We start from the raw sequence: 17,916 nt of genomic DNA, 5'->3' as shown, positions 1-17,916 counted from the left end.
AGGGGCAATGAGAATGACCATGATTTTTCTCTGTAGAGCTTTGTATAGAAATTTTGGGATTAGTGCAGTAGCAGGAAAGGGATAGAGAAAAAGCATACCTCAATGACTCCCCCTCCAAGGGGTTTAACGGCAAAGAACCTGCTGCATTTGGAGATGATGGGAGAGGCAAAAAGATCACAGTGTAGTTGAATCCATTGATGAAAAATTTATTCTGCCACTTTTGAATTGAGACACCACTTGTGGGGTAGCAGGACTAATCTGATCAACCTGTCTGCTAAAATACTGGACTTCCCATGTATATATTTTGCTATCAGAAAGTAGCTGGAAAATGTTTCCCACTGTCACACTCTCATGGCTTCTTGGCAAAAAAGTAGGAACATGTTCCCCCTTGTTTACCGATGTACCAGACTACTGACAAGTTGCCCATCTGTATAGAAATCATCCTTAAGGGAAGGACATCCTGAAAGGCCTGCAGTGCTAGTTGTAGAACTAATCTGGCTGGTGGCATTTGGCAGGATAGAAGCTGTAGGGCCTGGTTGTATAGGGTGGACAGTGTGCACACTAGCAGCCTTGCTATCTGTAGAGTGGTACCTAAGTGAGCTTCTATAAACTCTAAAGTCTGTATCGGAGAAAAATGAGAATAGTCCCAATTCACTACTATGCTCAACAGTGAGTAAAGATGGAGTAGGTAGTTTCTGGCCTGAACTAGAAGAGACCTAGCAGCAGCAGTGATGAGCCAGTCATCCAGGTAGAAGAACACTCAGAACCCTTACAGTCTGAGATGAGCTCTGACCAATGCCATACACTTGGTGAGCACCAGGGATGCTGTGATGATACCAAAGGGCAGGGTTCTGAACTGGAAGTGACTGGCTCCCAACCAGAAGTGAAGAAACCTTCTGGACCACCTGTCCATCATAATGTGGTAGTACACATCCTAAACATCTATCTACCACATCCAATCATCCTTCCCTAACAGTGGGAGAACAGACCATAGTGTGACCATCCAAAACGGTGTGTTTTTGACATACTGATTCAGATGGCTGAGGTCCAAAATTGGTCTTAGGTCCCAATTCTTTTTTTTTTTTTTTTTGGCACTAAAAAGAATCCTGAGTATGTATCTAGTCCTTTATGATCTGGTGGGACCTCCTAGATGACTCATATGTCTAGCACCTTTTTTATTTTATATAGACGCTACCTTCCTTTGTGAGGACAGAGTGTGTGTCTTTGACTTTTGCTCTGAAAAGGGTCTAACCATCATAGGGGGTATTTACAAAGGATGTCTTGAAAGGCTCAGCAAAGTCACCACACAAGCACATCCAAGCATGTCTTCTTACAGTAGTGTCTGTGCCTGAGACACTCAAAGCTTTTTCAGTCACACTGAGTGTCAAGACACATAGAGGCATTTAACAGGGACTGAAGAGGGGCCAACTGTGACTCTTCAGTTTTCTTGTCCTCTGCACACATGGAATCTGTGAGAAATTTGAAGAGCTGCTTTGTGAAATCTCTGAAACCTTGCAATGTGTGCCAAGTAGTTCAACAACCTTAATGCAAAGGTAGCTGAACCATAAATTCACTTTCAAAACCTATCCAAAGCCCTAGTCTCTCTGTTACAGGGAAGGAAAGATAAGCTGTCCTCTGTGAACTCCTTTTTGGTGGCTGCCGCTACTACAATGGTATCCACTGATGGGTTCTTGCTCCAATATTGTCAGTCCTTCAAAGTAAAAGGATATTTATGTGGTTTCCTAGGTATTAATTCTGTCACATCCAGTTCTTTCCATGTCCACTGATAGATCAAATCCACCATCTCATCAGCAGGAGGGACTGCACAAAAAGTAGCTGAGCTAGATCCAAAAGCCTCAAGAAACACACATTCCTCTTGAGAAGGGACTTTGAAGATCAACCTCCTTTCTGTTTCAGAATTTTGAGAAGCTCCACAAATGAGATGTCCTCAAGTGGTAATTCTGGAGGAGTCCATATGGATCAGGACTCAGGGTTTTTATCTGTGGGGTGAATGGAAATGAGAGGGGGAGAGAGCAGTCTGTTCACCAGCAGTGGAAAGCCTCTATCAACTCATTCAAAATCAGAAACTGAGAGAGGAACCCTAAACTACCCTGGCATGAGCTGAAGCTACCACATCTGAATGGCCAAGGGAATAAACTTGACCCTGCTCTAAGACAAATATAGGAGCCAAGCTACCTAATGCCAAAGCTCTGCGAGGAAGAGATTGCTCTGACAACTTCAGAGTCAATCTCCTGCCTCCAAAACTAGTACCAAAGCTTTGGCTCTGAGATCCCTCAGTATGTTGAGGCACTGAAAAGCAATCTTCCTAAATAACAAAGATCACCTAGACTGCCCATTGTCAAAGCTATACCTCAGCAAGCTCAAAGACACTCAGAAAAAACAACACCTAACATCAGACATACTTTCACTTTCAGTGGAGCCCTAAATCCTAAGCCCCTTAGACAAGCAAACACACTTCCCAGGATGCTCCACATAGGGAAGTCCATTGCAAGATATACTGATGATCCTGAACAAGAAGAAGACAACTGCTAGTTGCTTATCTGGAGCCAAGATCTGCCAGATCACACACACACTCAAGTCATTACGCCATAGATACCAGTATGATTCCATTATAGTCCATGTAAGCATAAATTACTTGAGATGTATCTCCCTAGACCATAAATTGAGAGACATTATGGAGATCTCAGACTATGTGTCTCAGGCTGGTATAAGCCTAGCATTGAGCAGCATATTACCATCACCAAGGATGATGCTGTGATATGAGCAGAAAATTACTGAGTTCAACAACTGGCCGTCTTTCTGGTATCATTTTAAGGGGATGCAGTATTTGTCAGCTTGGGAGGACATGGTTAACAGACCACATTACTTTGCCTAGGATGAGCTGCACATTTCCCCTCTAGGCTTTCAAATACTGGCTAACACTGTATCCACTGACATAGTGCCTTTATTTATTTATTTACCAGGAATGTCTGACTTGGAACAAAGCCAATTTTCAGTGGAAGCCTGAGGAGAAATACTCCAAATGCATGTCTTTGAAACGTGGGAGGAAACCGAAGCAACCAGAGGAAACCCACATGAACACAAGTAGGACATGCGGACTCCACACAAAAGGCACTCCAGCCAAGAATCGAACTGGAGAACCTCATGCTGTGAGGCAACAACGCAACCGCTGCACCACTGCGCCATCCAGTTTTACATAATGACAAATTGACAAACCTGTTGACATAACTAAGTCAACTTAATTAAACCTCAAGGTGTTACTGCTCAATGCCAGGAGCCTAAATAAAAAATACAACCCCTTCAAGCCCTCCGCACACTCAGGAATATAGTCATCTGTGCAGTTATTGAGATATGGTTTAAAGCAACAAAGAATATCTCTGGCAGAACAAAGTTTCAGTTTCACACTTTTAGATCAGTAGCTACACAGACAAGGGCTAAAGGTGCAAGTGTCTCAGTATACATCAATAACAAGCATATCTCTAGGGTGGGCAAACAGGATGATTTGCTGGAGTTTCTCCATGTGCAGAACACCATAAACTCCCATACCATATCCTAGCCAGCTATAGGTCACCCTCCATGTTCCAAGAAGCTCATAATGCATACTTGGACCTACTACAGACACTTACTATTCAACTTAACACCCTACTCATGGAAGACTTTAATTAACTTCCATAGACTGGAATTCTACATGGCCTCAAATCTGCAGGCAAAGAGATTCCTGGACTTCGTAAATACAAACACCCTAGACCAAGTAGTGAATACACCCACTAGAGATTCCAACATACTGGTGGACATTGTGCTCACAAATATGGGAGAACACTGTACAGCCCCCCCACCCCCACCCAAAGTCTCATCCTCCTTGGTAAGGTATAGTAATAAAGCTGTCTCCTTCAAAATCAACATCAACTCCAAAATCACATTAAAACCGGTAACAGTTAGGAACTATTCCAAGGCAAATTAACTTTTATTAAGTGACTGATTGTCAAAATTCAGTGTATATCCAAACCCAGAGAACATAGCAGCCTATGCTGAATTGCTCTCAGAAACTCTGTACAACCATATCAATGGCTGCATACAGGCTGCTGTACCCACCAGTAGTAAGGCCAGGACTAGTTCTAGAAAGAAACCACCCTGGCAGCATCCCAAATTAAACAGGATATACAACATAAGGAAACAATTATGGCAAAAATCAGGAAGGGTAATTTCCATAAAGATAGAAACTCTCTCATCAAAGTAAATATGCAACTAAGATGGCTAATTAGGTCAAGCAAAGCCAACTCTGAGGTTAAGACAGCCACCCAGATGAAAGCTATCCACAAGACCTTTTTCAGTTATGTCGGAAACCTCAAGGGCAGCACACAGAAATGTGCTGAACTGGTGATTAATGGTGCCACATTCACTGAGTCTGGCAATATAGTGAGCTAGGGAGCATGTACTGGCTGCGTTCAGTAAAGCCAAGAACATGGCCTCAATGGACCACAACAACATCCCAGTCTAAAATATGACTCATCAGGATCCCTAGAGTCATTATTTAATTGTAGCTTTAAAAAAGGCTTTGTACTATGCATGGAGGACTGCAACAGTCATCCCCCTTCATAAGAGAGGACCATCAACAGATCCTGAAAACTACAGACCAATTAGTTTGACTAGTCTTATTAGCAAAGCCATGGAATTAATTATCATGGAATTCATCATCAAGCACATAGGAGACCTGCAGACACTGGATCCATCTGAGTTTGGCTTTGTCAGAGGAAGGTCGTGCTTACTGAATCTGGTGATTTCTTTGAAAAGGTCACAAAGGCAATGGACGAGGGGGAAAATGGTGCATACAGACTACCTAGATCTGGCTAAAGCATTTGATACAATATCTCACTCAAGCAATGTCAACAAACTTATGGAACTGCGCATAAACCCCTTTATAACATGCTGGAATGCTAGTTGGCTCACTGACAGAACCCGAGAGGTTAGAACAGGTGAGGCCTCCTCTACAAAGAGGGCAGTCACTGCTGGAGTCTCCCAAGACTCTGTGCTAGGTCCACTTCTCTTTGGTATCTAATTCTCGAACATCAATGTCAAAGTCAAAGGCCTCTGCCTAACCAAGTTTGCAAATGATTGCAAACTGGGAGCAGTCGCCGAATCCCCCCAACATGAGAACACCTTACAGGAAGGTCCAACACAGACAAACACTGGGTGCCAAAGCCAAAACCAGGAAATGTATTATAGTATCCCGAGTAACTACGGCATCAATAAAACACCTTTAGAAGTTGATTCACTAGTCAGAGATCTGGGAACTCATGAAGATAATAACTTAGCCTTTAACCAATATGTGTCCAAGATAGTAAGAAAGTCCTTCTATGTTGCTAAACTTATAAGTGAGGGCATGGATCTACATCCAGACAGATCATCACACCACAATATTCGTCTCTCTTCAGACTCATCATTGAGTATAGTGTCCTCTTCGGTATATACCTGACCAAATACATGCACCAACTGGAATACAAAAAGAATACAGGGAGTAAACACAATGTCTAAAACTGATCTCCTCAAAGCCCTGTCTCTTTACTCAGTGCCATACTGATTTCTGAGAGGCGATCTTTCCCTGGCATACAAGGAATCCCTGGACCTTGTTTTGATGAACCGTTTGTACATCCTCAAAATAAACATTAGAATTTCTAGATTAGAAGACCTCAGTTTTCCTTGTAACATAAATAGGACATGTTGGAGAGACAGACATGTTCCTCAGAGAATTCTGATTCTGTGGAACATACTCCCTGTCAATATGAAGCAAAGGTCCTCCCTATACCTATGTAAGCACAACTTGGACCAGTGGATGAGTGATCAGAGATTCACCCCTCGTCTGGTCCCTATGTCTTTAATAGAAAGAGACAGTCATAAAATTACCCCTATATAAATCAAATTTGTGGGTCACATTTGAGTTGCATTGTTAGACTTATAAGGGCCATAGTGGTTGTTAGCCTAGTATACACCTATGAACCTATAACCCTATGAACTCTGAACTAGTGGAATAAGAGAAGTTGTCAGGATGGAAGATGACTACATCTTCAGATCAGAGGTGGACAACTCTTGTGGGAATGTTGGATATGGTATCCCTGTAGATGGAGAGTGGATTGGGGTAAGAGCAACCATTAGTAGGGTCAAAAGAATGAAGCTCATGGGTCCAAAGGCAGAAAGAGATGAGAGAACTCACAGATGAATTTGGATCCTGAGGAACTTCCTCTTCATTCTATCCACATCATTTTCTGTAATGCTTCAGGTAGACCTAACAGACATTAGACAGGAAGATGTACAAGGGGGGGATTTTTTGTGGGTCACATTTCAGTTGCACTGCTAGGCTTATAAAGGCCTTAGTGGTTGTTAGTCTAGTATTATCCTATGAACCTATAATCCTAGGAACCCGGAACTAGTGGAATCAGAGATTTTGTCAGGGTGGTAGATGACCACATCTTCAGATCAGAGGTGGACAACTCTTGTGGGCATCTTGGATCCAGTATCCCTAAAGATGGACAGTGGATTCCTCATCATTCTATCCACATTGTCTTCTGCAAGACGTCAGCTAGACCTAAGAAACCTTAGACAGGAAGATGTACAAGGGGGTCCAGAAGACTACCGAACCAGTCTCTCCTACAGAAAGGGGAAATGCAGACTAGGAGAGATTGGCACCATTGAGAATCTCAGCTCTGGTGAGGGAGGAGCTCTGCATCTTGCAGTTGTCGGATCCAGTAGAGGAGTAGGATCTGATAATATGGACCTTTTAATGGTCAAAGCCACACATGGCAGAGAAGAAGAAGAGACATCAGGGGAGCTCTTCCTTGTCTCCTTGCCCTTTTTCCGGGGAATGTCACTCTCCTCCCCTCTAGATTTGTCTAAAGATGTTTTGTTGAACAAGGGCCTCCAGAAAGAGAAGACAAATACTTGGATGATTTTCCTGCAGAAGCCAGAAGAAGTCCTTTTCAAAATAAGCTTGTTCCTATGAGTAATAACAACCTGGTGGCCAAAGTCCATACAGCAGTCCTCAACCAAGCGGACAGCATCCAAACAATAAAACATTTTTGGTGTGCATCTAAATTTGAGAGTTTATGGCTGCAAGCCATACATTTCTTCAACCCTGATGGCTTGTCAAACAAGGCAAAGCTAGACAGAGGCACCAATGGCAGGTTACCAAACTACAAAGAAATCTATTTATAAAAAAAAAAAATTGGGGTAAAGGGAAAGATACAAATAAAAAGGTTCCCTATTGCAAAAGGGAGACTACCTAGAGTCTGACAAGAATGATACAAGAATAATAACAATAATAAGGAAAAACTTAGCAGAGGTGAGCCAAAGTAGAGCAGACCATGTCTGCTGTCTATAAGCAGCAGGTGAGATCTGGGGTAATCTTAGGGACAGGATGGGGTTATGGGTAAGAAGAGGAGCCTGAGCGCCAAAGGCAGATCGATGTCAAATCTGAAGACCCCATCTGTTAAGTAAGGGATGGAACAGACAACATCAGATCCAATGTTTTACTACAACTTACTCAGAACTGAAAACCTCTTCATAGTTATTCCTGCCATGATTTATCCCTGTCACACTGTAATTAAGACCAACCACTGAAATGCTGCATGTAACTCTAATATGCTTTAAAGTCATCAGCTGCCCCTGCTGTCTCCAAAGCAAAGTGTCCAAAATGGGATTCAAGAAAAAAGAAAACCTTACCAATTCCGAATATATTACCTGAAGAGCAAAACTTAGCACACCTCCTTGTTAGAGGAAGATGCAGATTAATCATGTCTAATGTTAGAGAAGCCTCACCTCAGGGAAGTACAAGTCACTGAGACATTTGTTTGCTGAAAAGTCAGTTTAGAAAACTTGCTTTGAATAAAATGTCCCTTGGTGAGTTTTCCTTTATGATATAACATGTCTACATTTCTAATTTACATAGTAAATCGACCATTTTATCTCAGATTTTTGCATTGCAGAAGTCTGAAGTGATTCAACAAACAAACAAACAAACAAACAAACAAAAAAGACTTTGCAGAAAGTACAGTTTTGTACCTACCATAAATGTAGATGTTCGAAGATCCACATTGCTGCAGTCCTAACACTTGGGGTAGTCCGCTGTCCCAGTCGGCCCGAATACCAAAGTATAAGGCTGACGTCGGTCGAGGCGCATTATTCTGACGTCAGGACGTCAGGGTACAAATGCGCATGACCGACGTCATATCCTCAGTCTTTTCTTGCCCCAGATGTCAGAAGACCCTAAAAAGATAAGGCCAAAACCAAAAAACACCAAACACTCCTGTACCAAATATATGTACAATATATACAAATTTACAAAAGTACAACCCCACCCACACAACCACCCCTAAACACAGAGGGGAAGGAGGGAGGGTAAATTGGACTGCAGCAATGTGGATCTTGAACATCTACATTTATGGTAGGTACAAAACTGTACTATGTTCTTCATCTCACATTGCTGCAGTCCTAACACTTGGGTAGAATCCCAAAGCAGAGGTAAGGGAGGCTGGCAAATCATAAAGAAGCAGGAGCTGTCAACATGCCCTGCAAAATAGCCGTGGCAAAACCAGCCCTAGATTTAGAGTAGAGAGGAAGGTGGTAATGCTTAGAGAAAGTATGCACTGAACTCCAAGTAGCTGCCTCCAAAATATCCTTAGTTGCCACCCCTTAGAAATGCTGTTGAAGTGGCAGTAGCCCTAGTGGAATGAGGCCTAATCCCAGCTGGAATCTCCTTGCCATGATGGGAATAACAAAATGCAATGCAAAACCCAATCCACTTAGAAATAGTTAGTTTTGACACAGGCTTGCCCTGAGAACTCAAAGCAAAAGAAACAAACAACTGCTGAGACTGCCTAAAATCCTTAGTCCTGCTTAAATAATAACGCAACTGCCTGTGTACATCTAAAGTGTGCAAAATCTTTTCCCCCTTATTTTGGGGATCTGCATAAAAAGTAGGCAAATGAATAGTTTGGTTTAAAGCCACACTAGAGACCACCTTAGGCATAAAGGAAGGATTAGTGCGTAATGATACCCTATCCTTATGGAAAATCAAAAAGGCTCAACCGCCATAAGGGCCTGCAATTCAGAAACCCTTCTTGCAGAAGTAATGGCCAACAAAAAGCAGTCTTCCATGACAAGTATTTCAATTCAGCAGTAGCCGCAGGCTCAAAAGGTTGTAGAGTAAGTTTCTCCAACACAAAATTGAGGTCCCAAGCAGGAGTAGGAGCTCTACGTGGGGTCTTATATTCTTTGCCCTCTAAGAAATTGCTTGAACAAAGGATGAGAAAACAATGGTGGGTCACAATCATAGTGAGCTGAAATTGCTGCAGCATGAATCTTAATGGAAGAGAAAGACAAACCTTTGTCCAATAACTCAGTAAGATATTGAAGAGCCACACTCAGATTAGGCTCAGAAACCTCCAAATCCTTTGCTGCACTCCAAAATAAAAATCTCTTCCATTTTTCTGCGTACACTTTCCTTGTACTAGGTCTTCTGGCTTCCATAATCACATTCAAAACTTGTTGAGGAAGTTGAGACCTGCTGTGGTTCAAAACAGAATATGCCAGGCTGTTAGATGAAGAGAGTGAAGCTTGACATTGAGTAGATGACCGTCCCTCTGAGACAATAGGTGTGGAATCAAAGGTAAAGGCCATGGAGGCTTCCTTACCAGACTCCTCAGTAATGGGTACCAGTGTTGCCGAGGCCAATCTGGAGCTATTAAAATCATCCTTGGCTTGTCTTGTCTGACCTTTAGGAGTACCTTTGGGAGGAGAGGCAGAGGTGGAAAGGCATACACATGAAGATTTTTCCAACTGAAAGAAAGAGCATCCACTTTCCAAGCTGTGTGATGAAACCTTTTCGTGCAAAACTTTGGCAGCTGGTGGTTTAGTGGAGAAGCGAACAGATCTATGTCTGGAGTTCCCCATGACACTGTCAATTTCCGAAATACATGAAGATCCAGTTTCCATTGCCTGCTTAACACATCTGCTAAGGAGTTCTGTGCTCCCGGCAGAAACCTTGCCTGAAGATTTAGTTGCAAGCTGAGCGCAGTCTCCCACAAAATCATTGCTTGCCTGCATAGAGGATAAGAATGTGTTCCCCCTTGTTTGTTGATGTACCACATGACAGTTGTGTTGTCTGTTAGAATCAACACCTGCCCTGGAAGAAGTAACTCCTTGAAAGCCATTAATGCAAACTGGACTGCTAACATCTCCTTCATGTTGATATGTAGATGCTGTAGTCTGGCAGGCCACTTGTCTTGTATCCACTTTCCATTCAGATGAGCTCCCCAGCCTATGTCTCAGGCATCTGTCATTAGAATCTGACTCGCCTCTGGCCGGGTCACAGAGAGTCCCTTGTTTAGGTGACATTCCTGAGCCCACCACAAAAATTCCTTTTGAATGCAAGGTATTATATGAATGACAGTGTCCAAATCCTGGCAGTGCTGTGTCCATACATTTTTGAGATACCATTGCAGCTTCCTCATATGCAGTTTGGCATTGGGAAGCACCAGAATACAAGATGCCATGAACCCTAAGGCTTGAAGGACTGTCCTTGCAGTCAGCCCGGACTGAAGAGATAGTTGATGGAAGTAAAGGGAAAGATTCTTTTGTTTGTCCGTGGTTAAAAAGGCCATCTGGGTTGCTGTATTCAGTCTCACACCCAGAAAGCACATGTCTTGAGAGGGTACTAGACTGGACTTTATTTCGTTCACAGAATACCCCAGGCATCTTAGCACTGCTATCACATATTCCAAATGCTGAAAAAGGTCTTCCTTTTCTTGAGCCAGAATCAGGCAGTCGTCCAAGTAAGGATAGATTTGTATTCCTTTTAGCCTGAAGTAAGCTATCACTGGAGCCAGAACTTTTGTGAATACTCTGGGCGCAGTAGATAAGCCAAAGGGCAATGCAGAGAACTGATAATGGGAATTCCCAGCTCGAAAACGCAGATACTTCCTGCAACTTAGTCTGATAGGCACATGAAGGTAAGCCTCCTTGAGATCTAAAGTTACCATCCAGTGATCTTTTCCCAGCAGAGGTAAAAGCTGTTGTAACGTCAACATTTTGAACTTGGGAATGTCCAGATAAGTGTTGAGGATAGATAAATCCAAAATTGGTCTCCACGTGTTCCCCTTTTTTGGTACTAGGAACAGGCGAGAATAAAATCCTAGGCCCCTTTCTGGCACAGGAATCGGCTGAATGGCCCCTATTTGGAGTAACAGAGAAATTTGCTTGTGAGCCTCTTTTCTTTGTAGAGGAGGAATGTCTGGCATGCCTTTGAAAGGAGGCAAGGTATGGAAATAAAACCTGTAACCGTGGTGAATGATATCCAATACCCATCTGTCTTGGGTAATTAAACTCCAGTTTTCTTTGAAAAGTGCCAGCCTTCCTCCCAAAGGTGCTGCCAGACGAGAAGGCTCTGGCAGCTGAAAAGGCAGGTCATTGGGTCTGTTTACGAAAGGACTGACCCCTGCCCTCACCAGAAGACTGAGCAGGTGAACTCCCTGTTCTAGGCCTAAAAGAACCTTGAGCTCTGCCCCTACCACGTCTAGACCTACCCCTAGACTGGGAATCATAAGAAGGAAATGTCCACCCCTTAGTAGGCCAATTTCTACTAAACTTCGGAGGCTGAACCTGCAAAAAATCTTTAACAGTCTGCATAGACTTAGCCTTGTCCTCCATTTTCTTTAAAACTGCTTCCACAGGCGAACCAAACAACACATCAGATTGTAACGGAGCATCTAAAATCCTTGTCTTAACATGCTCAGCCAAATTCTGATCCCTCAGCCAGGCGTGCCTACGAAGAACAGAACCAGTGGCAGCCACCCTCGAAGAGGCCTGTACAGCATCAAAACCACATTGCAAAGAATGCTTACCCACCTGTTCAGAAACATGAACTAAATCCTGCAACTCTTTACACTCAATACCTTCCGCCAGAGCATCCACCTTAGACTTCAATTGTGAAAGGAGATAATTTTGGTATTTTAACATGTGGAACTGGCAATTCAAAGCCCTCATGGCTAAAGTGGAAGAAGTATACACCTTCTTTCCCCATCTATCCAAAGCCCTTGCCTCTTTATCAGGAGGAACAGGATTTTTAACAACAGAAGCCTTAACACCTTTAGGCCCCTGAGAAACAGTTTCTGGGTCTGCCCTAGGACTCTTAAAAGATACTTATGAGCTTCAGGCACCCTATAATACCTATCCGGTTTAACTGGGGCAGGAGGCAAAGAATCAGGGTTCAGGAAGCCTCTGCAAAAACATCTTCCACCACATCCAGAACAGGAGGTATAGCTAAAGGCCTATGCTGGGGTAGAAACAAAATTCCCTAAGCCTTTTCCTGGAATCAGAGAAATCTTGACCTTCCCATTTAAAATGCTCCCTCATGGAATGAAGAGTCTCTGAAAAGAAAAATCCTCAGGAGGAGAAGCGAAGGAGTAGAATCATCTACATCAGAATCAGAATAAGGAGGATACTCCTGTAAGTCTTCAGCCGAAGACTCAGAAGCCTCGAACACTGCTCAAAACTCTCAAGCTCAGGTTCCACCCTAGGCCTCTTATCAGGAGGGGCATAGAACCTCTAATCATAGTAATCAAATCTTCTGCCATTTTAAGCATATGTTTCTTAGGCAGAGACCCTGAAGAACTAGGAGAGACACCCACTGAAGTTAAACCTGGCCTGCCTCTCGAAGAAGCCTTGGAAACAGAAGGGGAGGGCCTAACCACCTTAGGAAGGGAGGGGAGAACAGCTACCTGAGAAGCCCCTTCAGCCTGGCCTACCTCCTGAGAGGACACATCTTGTAATGGTAAAGTCTCTCCCTGAGACTCCAAAGAAACTTCTGGCAGAACCTCCGGCTCCACCGAGCCCTGTAAAGAACCGACGTCCGGGACAGACGGTTCTTCCAACCTAGGCTTTGCTGCTTTGTCCTTGCGCTTTTTTGACGAAGCGGGCGTCGGAGCATCCGACGGCATTTTATAATTACAACGCTTCCCAAAAACTAACCTGGCACAGTCTAATCTTCTCTTTATAGTGCGTTTGTTAAATCTAGCACAAGAGCGACATCCAACAACGTCGTGCTCAGGCCCTAAGCAAGGTATACACAAGGTATGGTAATCCCTATGAGGTATCTGTTTCCCACAAGAAATACAGTTATTCACTTTTTCTGACATCCAGTTAAATACTGAGGCAAGAAAAACCAAAATATTCTAGCGGGTACTTAGCCAACTTTGATTCGGTCTGAAACTCCGACTTCAGAAAATTTCAGAACGCCAACCTGCACTCGCAATACTGCTTCTGCATCGGACCATGCGGCAAAAAAGACAGAGGATATGACGTCGGTCATGCGCATTTGTACCCTGATGTCCTGACGTCAGAATAATGCGCCTCGACCGACGTCAGCCTTATACTTTGGTATTCGGGCCGACTGGGACAGCGGACTACCCCAAGTGTTAGGACTGCAGCAATGTGAGATGAAGAACATCGTTCTATCAATGAAACACTGTATGAGTGCCTCTGGTAAACAAATCACTTTCCAAACTATCCTTGCATTGATTTGGAAATATTCACAAACCCTACAGGAATCACATGTACCCTCTTCAACCTAATAGTCTTTTTCACTTAAAAACTGTACAACTGCATAACAGAAAGTTAGTGCAGACTTATGCTGTAAAATGCATCATAACTTGCAGTCACCCAATATAAACATGACTATAAAATTAAAATGTGCTATAAATTTTAATGCCTCCCAAGAAACATGACTGTAAAATAAGTATCAAAAACTTTCAGAAAGCAGTAAATGACTACAAGCCACTTCACTGGCACAGAATAAAGTACCATCAAATAAGGCAGTTATATGTTCTACAGCGGTATGGGTATAGTTTTTCATAAACTAATCTACTACACTGCTAATGTATATAAACATTTACCTGCAATGTACTTATGAATTTGAAAATAGTACAAACCTTTCAGGCATTTCTTGCATGGTTGCAGGAATCAATACATCAGTGAGAACCTGAGAAGAAAGCAAATGTTAAACTAGAAAGATTTTAACCATTTTAAGCACATTCACAGCACCTATCATTTTAGTAATTACAGTTAGTTATTAAAGCAAGCAAGTAATTGCCCTCAAGATTAAATTGGTTCATGGTGACAACCCCATAGAGTTTTTGTGGCATATTTATAGAAGTAGATTACCATGCCAGGCCTTTGTTTTGCACAAATAGGTTCATAGGTTCATACTAGGCTATCTGCCCTAGGGCATTTATAAGCCTAGCCAGAGTGTGTTTGGCTTTCACCACCCATTTTAAATTAATTTTGCTATGCCCTTTTTCGAGGTTAGTATACTGTGCCTCTGTCTAACAGTGACACAGAAGTGATACCCGGGGTAAACCTACGATCTCCCATCCACTCATCAAGATTCCTCGTGAAGAGAGTCAATGAGGGACTCTGCCTAACCTGGACTGGGATTTTATTCCAGAGTGAAGGGAGTCTCTGGGTTATGAATCTGTCCCTCCAGCATGTCCTATTTATTTCAGTGCTGAGGTTCAAGTCTCTCGAGCACGTGGCTCGATGGGATTTGGATTTTCTGAGGTGCAGCATGTCCATTAATTCCGGGTTGGACATGGCTTTATATGTCAGGCACAGATCGCCTCTGAGGAGGCGGTATGCCACTGAGTAGAGCTGGAGTTTCTTTAACTGGGCAGCATATGGCATCTGTTTGAGCCCTTTGATCCTCTTGGTGAGGTACTTTTGGTGTTTTTCCAGTTGCTGCAGGTGTCTGGTAAGGTACATCCCAAAAGGGGCATTGTACTCAATTATGGGCCTGATGAGGGATGAGTAAAGAGGCACGATGACCTCCCCTGATCTAGATGTGAATCCCTTCATGATTAGGTGGGCTATATAAAATGTTTTTCTAACCACTTTGGCCACGTGGTTGTCAAATGAGAGATTGCTATCAACTTGGGTCCCCAGGTCCCTAATTACTTCTTCTGTACTTAATGGATTACCACCTATGTGGTAATTTGTGGGCACTTTGTTTTTGCCAAAGGGGATGACTATACACTTTTTGGCGTTTAGCTTGAGGCCATGGCTCTGGCACCAGTTGTCTGATTCTATGAGGCCCTTTTGGAGGATGCTTGTGTCGGCTGGAGAGTTGATTATGGCACCCAGTTTGCAGTCATCTGCGAACTTGGTCAGCCACAGTCCTTCCGTGTTGGCCTGTACCTCCGAGAAATACATACCGAACAAGAGAGGTCCCAGGACTGAGCCTTGTGGGACGCCACTTGTAACTGGTTTGGAGTCTGACATGGCTCCAGCAATTCTAACCATGTGGGTTCTGTCCTCGAGCCAGTTTGCAACCCATCTAGTGACATAGGGGTTTATATTTAAGCTGGTGAGCTTATCTATAATGCCAGTGGGGTATTGTATCGAAGGCTTTGCGAGGTCCAGGTAGGCTGTGTGGACCACCTTCCCTCGTCAATGGCCTTGGTGACTGTTTCAAAGAAATTGACCAGGTTTAAGAGGCAGGATCTGCCCTTAACAAAGCCGAACTGGGTAGGATCCAGTGTCTGTAGTTCCCCAATATCTTTATTTATGAGGTCCAAGATGATCCTTTCCATAGCTTTGCAGACCAAGCTAGTCAGGCTTATGGGGCGATAGTTTCCAGGATCCATTGAGGCACCACCTTTGTGGAGAGGGACCACTGTTGCTGTACGCCACTCTTTGGGTACATATCCTATAGTAAGGCTGAGATTGAACAGTAGTTTTATGTTTGGGTTTAGCTCTTCTTGGAGTTCATGTAGGATGCAGCCCGGGACACCATCTGGTCCCATTAATGCTGTGTTTTTTGCTTTGGAGAGGGCGGCTCTTACCTGAGCATCTGAGATGTCAGGGGGGCAGTACTCTGCTGGGATAGATATTTGCCCTTTTGGTGGGGGGGGGGAATTTGCGCTGAACCTGTCAGCTAGCATGTTGGCAATGTCTGTGGGTTCGGTGTATTTTTTGTCATTTTGGACTAATTCTGAGCATATCTGGGAATTCCCACCCAGGTTACTAACATAACTAAAGAAAGCCTTGTGATTATCCTTATTGTCCTGTGCAATTTTTCTCTCAAAGCTGGCCTTAGACGATTTTATGAGTGCCCGTAGTTTTTTGCTAATACTGATCAGAGATGCCTTCCCTTTTTGGGATTTTGCTCTATCATGTAGTAGCTTCCTCCTTCTATTGTATAGTTTGTTTATGGCTGGGGTCCACCAGACAGGATGTCTGCCTTTGGAGGATTGGGTCTTGGTTTTATTTGGGATTGCATGATCCATGCATTCCTGAAGGTATTCAAAGAATGCATTTATAAAGGATTCTGCGGTCTGGGCCGTATTTTCCACAGGCCCGGGGGCTTTGAAGGATTCCACCTCGGTTTTGAGGAGTGTGAAATTTGCTTTAGAGAAATTTTTCACTGTGGTTTTCTGGGCAGGAGGTGGGGTCGGGATGTGAATATCCAGTGAGATTAGTTTATGGTCTGATCTTACCAGTGAGGGATACACTTCTGGTCTGGAGCATAAAGTCCCCATGTTGGTGATGATCAGGTCCAGTATGTTTTCCCCTCTTGTGGGAGTGGTAACAAGTTGTTCCATAGCATTTGAGTTTATAAATTCTAGGAACCTTTGGGCTAGGGTGCTGGAGCTAGAGTAATGCACCCAGTCTATGTTTGGGTAGTTGAAATCGCCCAATATAATGGTGTTTGGAGAGACCTTCATATTTTCCAGTGTTCTCAGGAAGGCCGAGTGGGGTTTCTGGGTTTGGGAGGGTGGTCTGTAGCAGGCTATAAACTGGAAGGTAGTTTTACCCATTGTTAGTTGCACATGGATAGTCTCTGATGCTTCGTGCTGTGCCACCAACCTGGAGGTGTGGGTATCTTTGACGAATATTGATACTCCCCCTCCTTTTGTGGTTCGGTCCAAGTTTTGGGGCAGAAAAGCATGGTATGAGGTATAACCTGGTAGTACTGGGGTGCTCTCGGGAGTCTTGAACTAGGTTTCTGTTACTGCACAGATATCAATGTTCTCCATGCTAAAGAGAGTTTTGAGTGCGTGCATCTTGAGGCTTAGACTTCTGGCGTTGAGTAGCATTACTCTTAGTTTCTTATCCCTTGTGATACCTATGGAGGTGGGTTTGTCTTTTGAGCCTTGCCTAAAAAAGGCACTATGGGGGTAGCAAGAGCCTTTGCCAATATCCGAAAACCCAGGGGTGACAGGTGCAAGCCGTCCCTAGCGAAGCATCGTGGCTTGTCGAGCATGTCATCCCAGGCTGACAGGCATTGGATCCCCTTTGAATGACACCAATTCTTAAGCCAATTGTTGAAATTGATCATCTTGTCTTCATATTGTGGCATCATTCTTGGTGAGGGTAAGATGCTACTCAAGGTCAGGGTCATACCAGCCTGGGCTACATGCTCAGAGAGCTCCTCTATGTCTCTTTTCATGTAGTCCAGGGAGGTCGTCTCAGGTCATTCACACCAGCATGGACAATGACTGAGTCATATTTGTACTTGCCGTGGAGTGACCTGAGTGCTTGTGTTATGTGGCGGATCCTAGCCCGACAGGCAGCTCACCGTGATCTTCTCCTTGTTCAGCCTGGTGGCGGGGCGTCAGTGTGCCTGACGATAGAGTCACCTATTACAAGTGTATCAGGTGTGTTGTTTAGCCTTAAGGGCTGTGACTGTTTGGCACACTGGCTTTGTGAGCTATGTGTTGCATGTGTTTTGTTTTGGGGTAGCGTTGCTTGGGTGTCTGCTTTGGAGGTCTCTGCTGCTTAGGCAGATTTTTATTTAGAGCCTCAGTATGTTTTGTGTGTTTATGTGTTTGGTTTGCTGTCGTGGTAGGTCTA

General features: G+C 43.7%; 1 protein-coding gene across 1 annotated transcript in view; it reads right to left on the bottom strand.

Moving 5' to 3' along the window:
- The window catches only part of RFX6 (regulatory factor X6), a 707,859-nt gene that overhangs the window by 595,585 nt on the left and 94,358 nt on the right, over positions 1-17,916 (bottom strand). Inside the window, exon 3 of the mRNA XM_044074222.1 lies at positions 13,998-14,047. Coding sequence (XP_043930157.1) covers positions 13,998-14,047 — 50 coding nt within the window. The remainder of the gene's footprint in view (positions 1-13,997; positions 14,048-17,916) is intronic.

This window comes from Protopterus annectens, chromosome 1.part1 (genome assembly GCF_019279795.1).
Source record: "Protopterus annectens isolate FY-2018-M chromosome 1.part1, PAN1.0, whole genome shotgun sequence".
Taxonomy (NCBI): domain Eukaryota; kingdom Metazoa; phylum Chordata; order Ceratodontiformes; family Protopteridae; genus Protopterus; species Protopterus annectens.
This window is presented reverse-complemented; position numbering and strand designations above follow the sequence as displayed.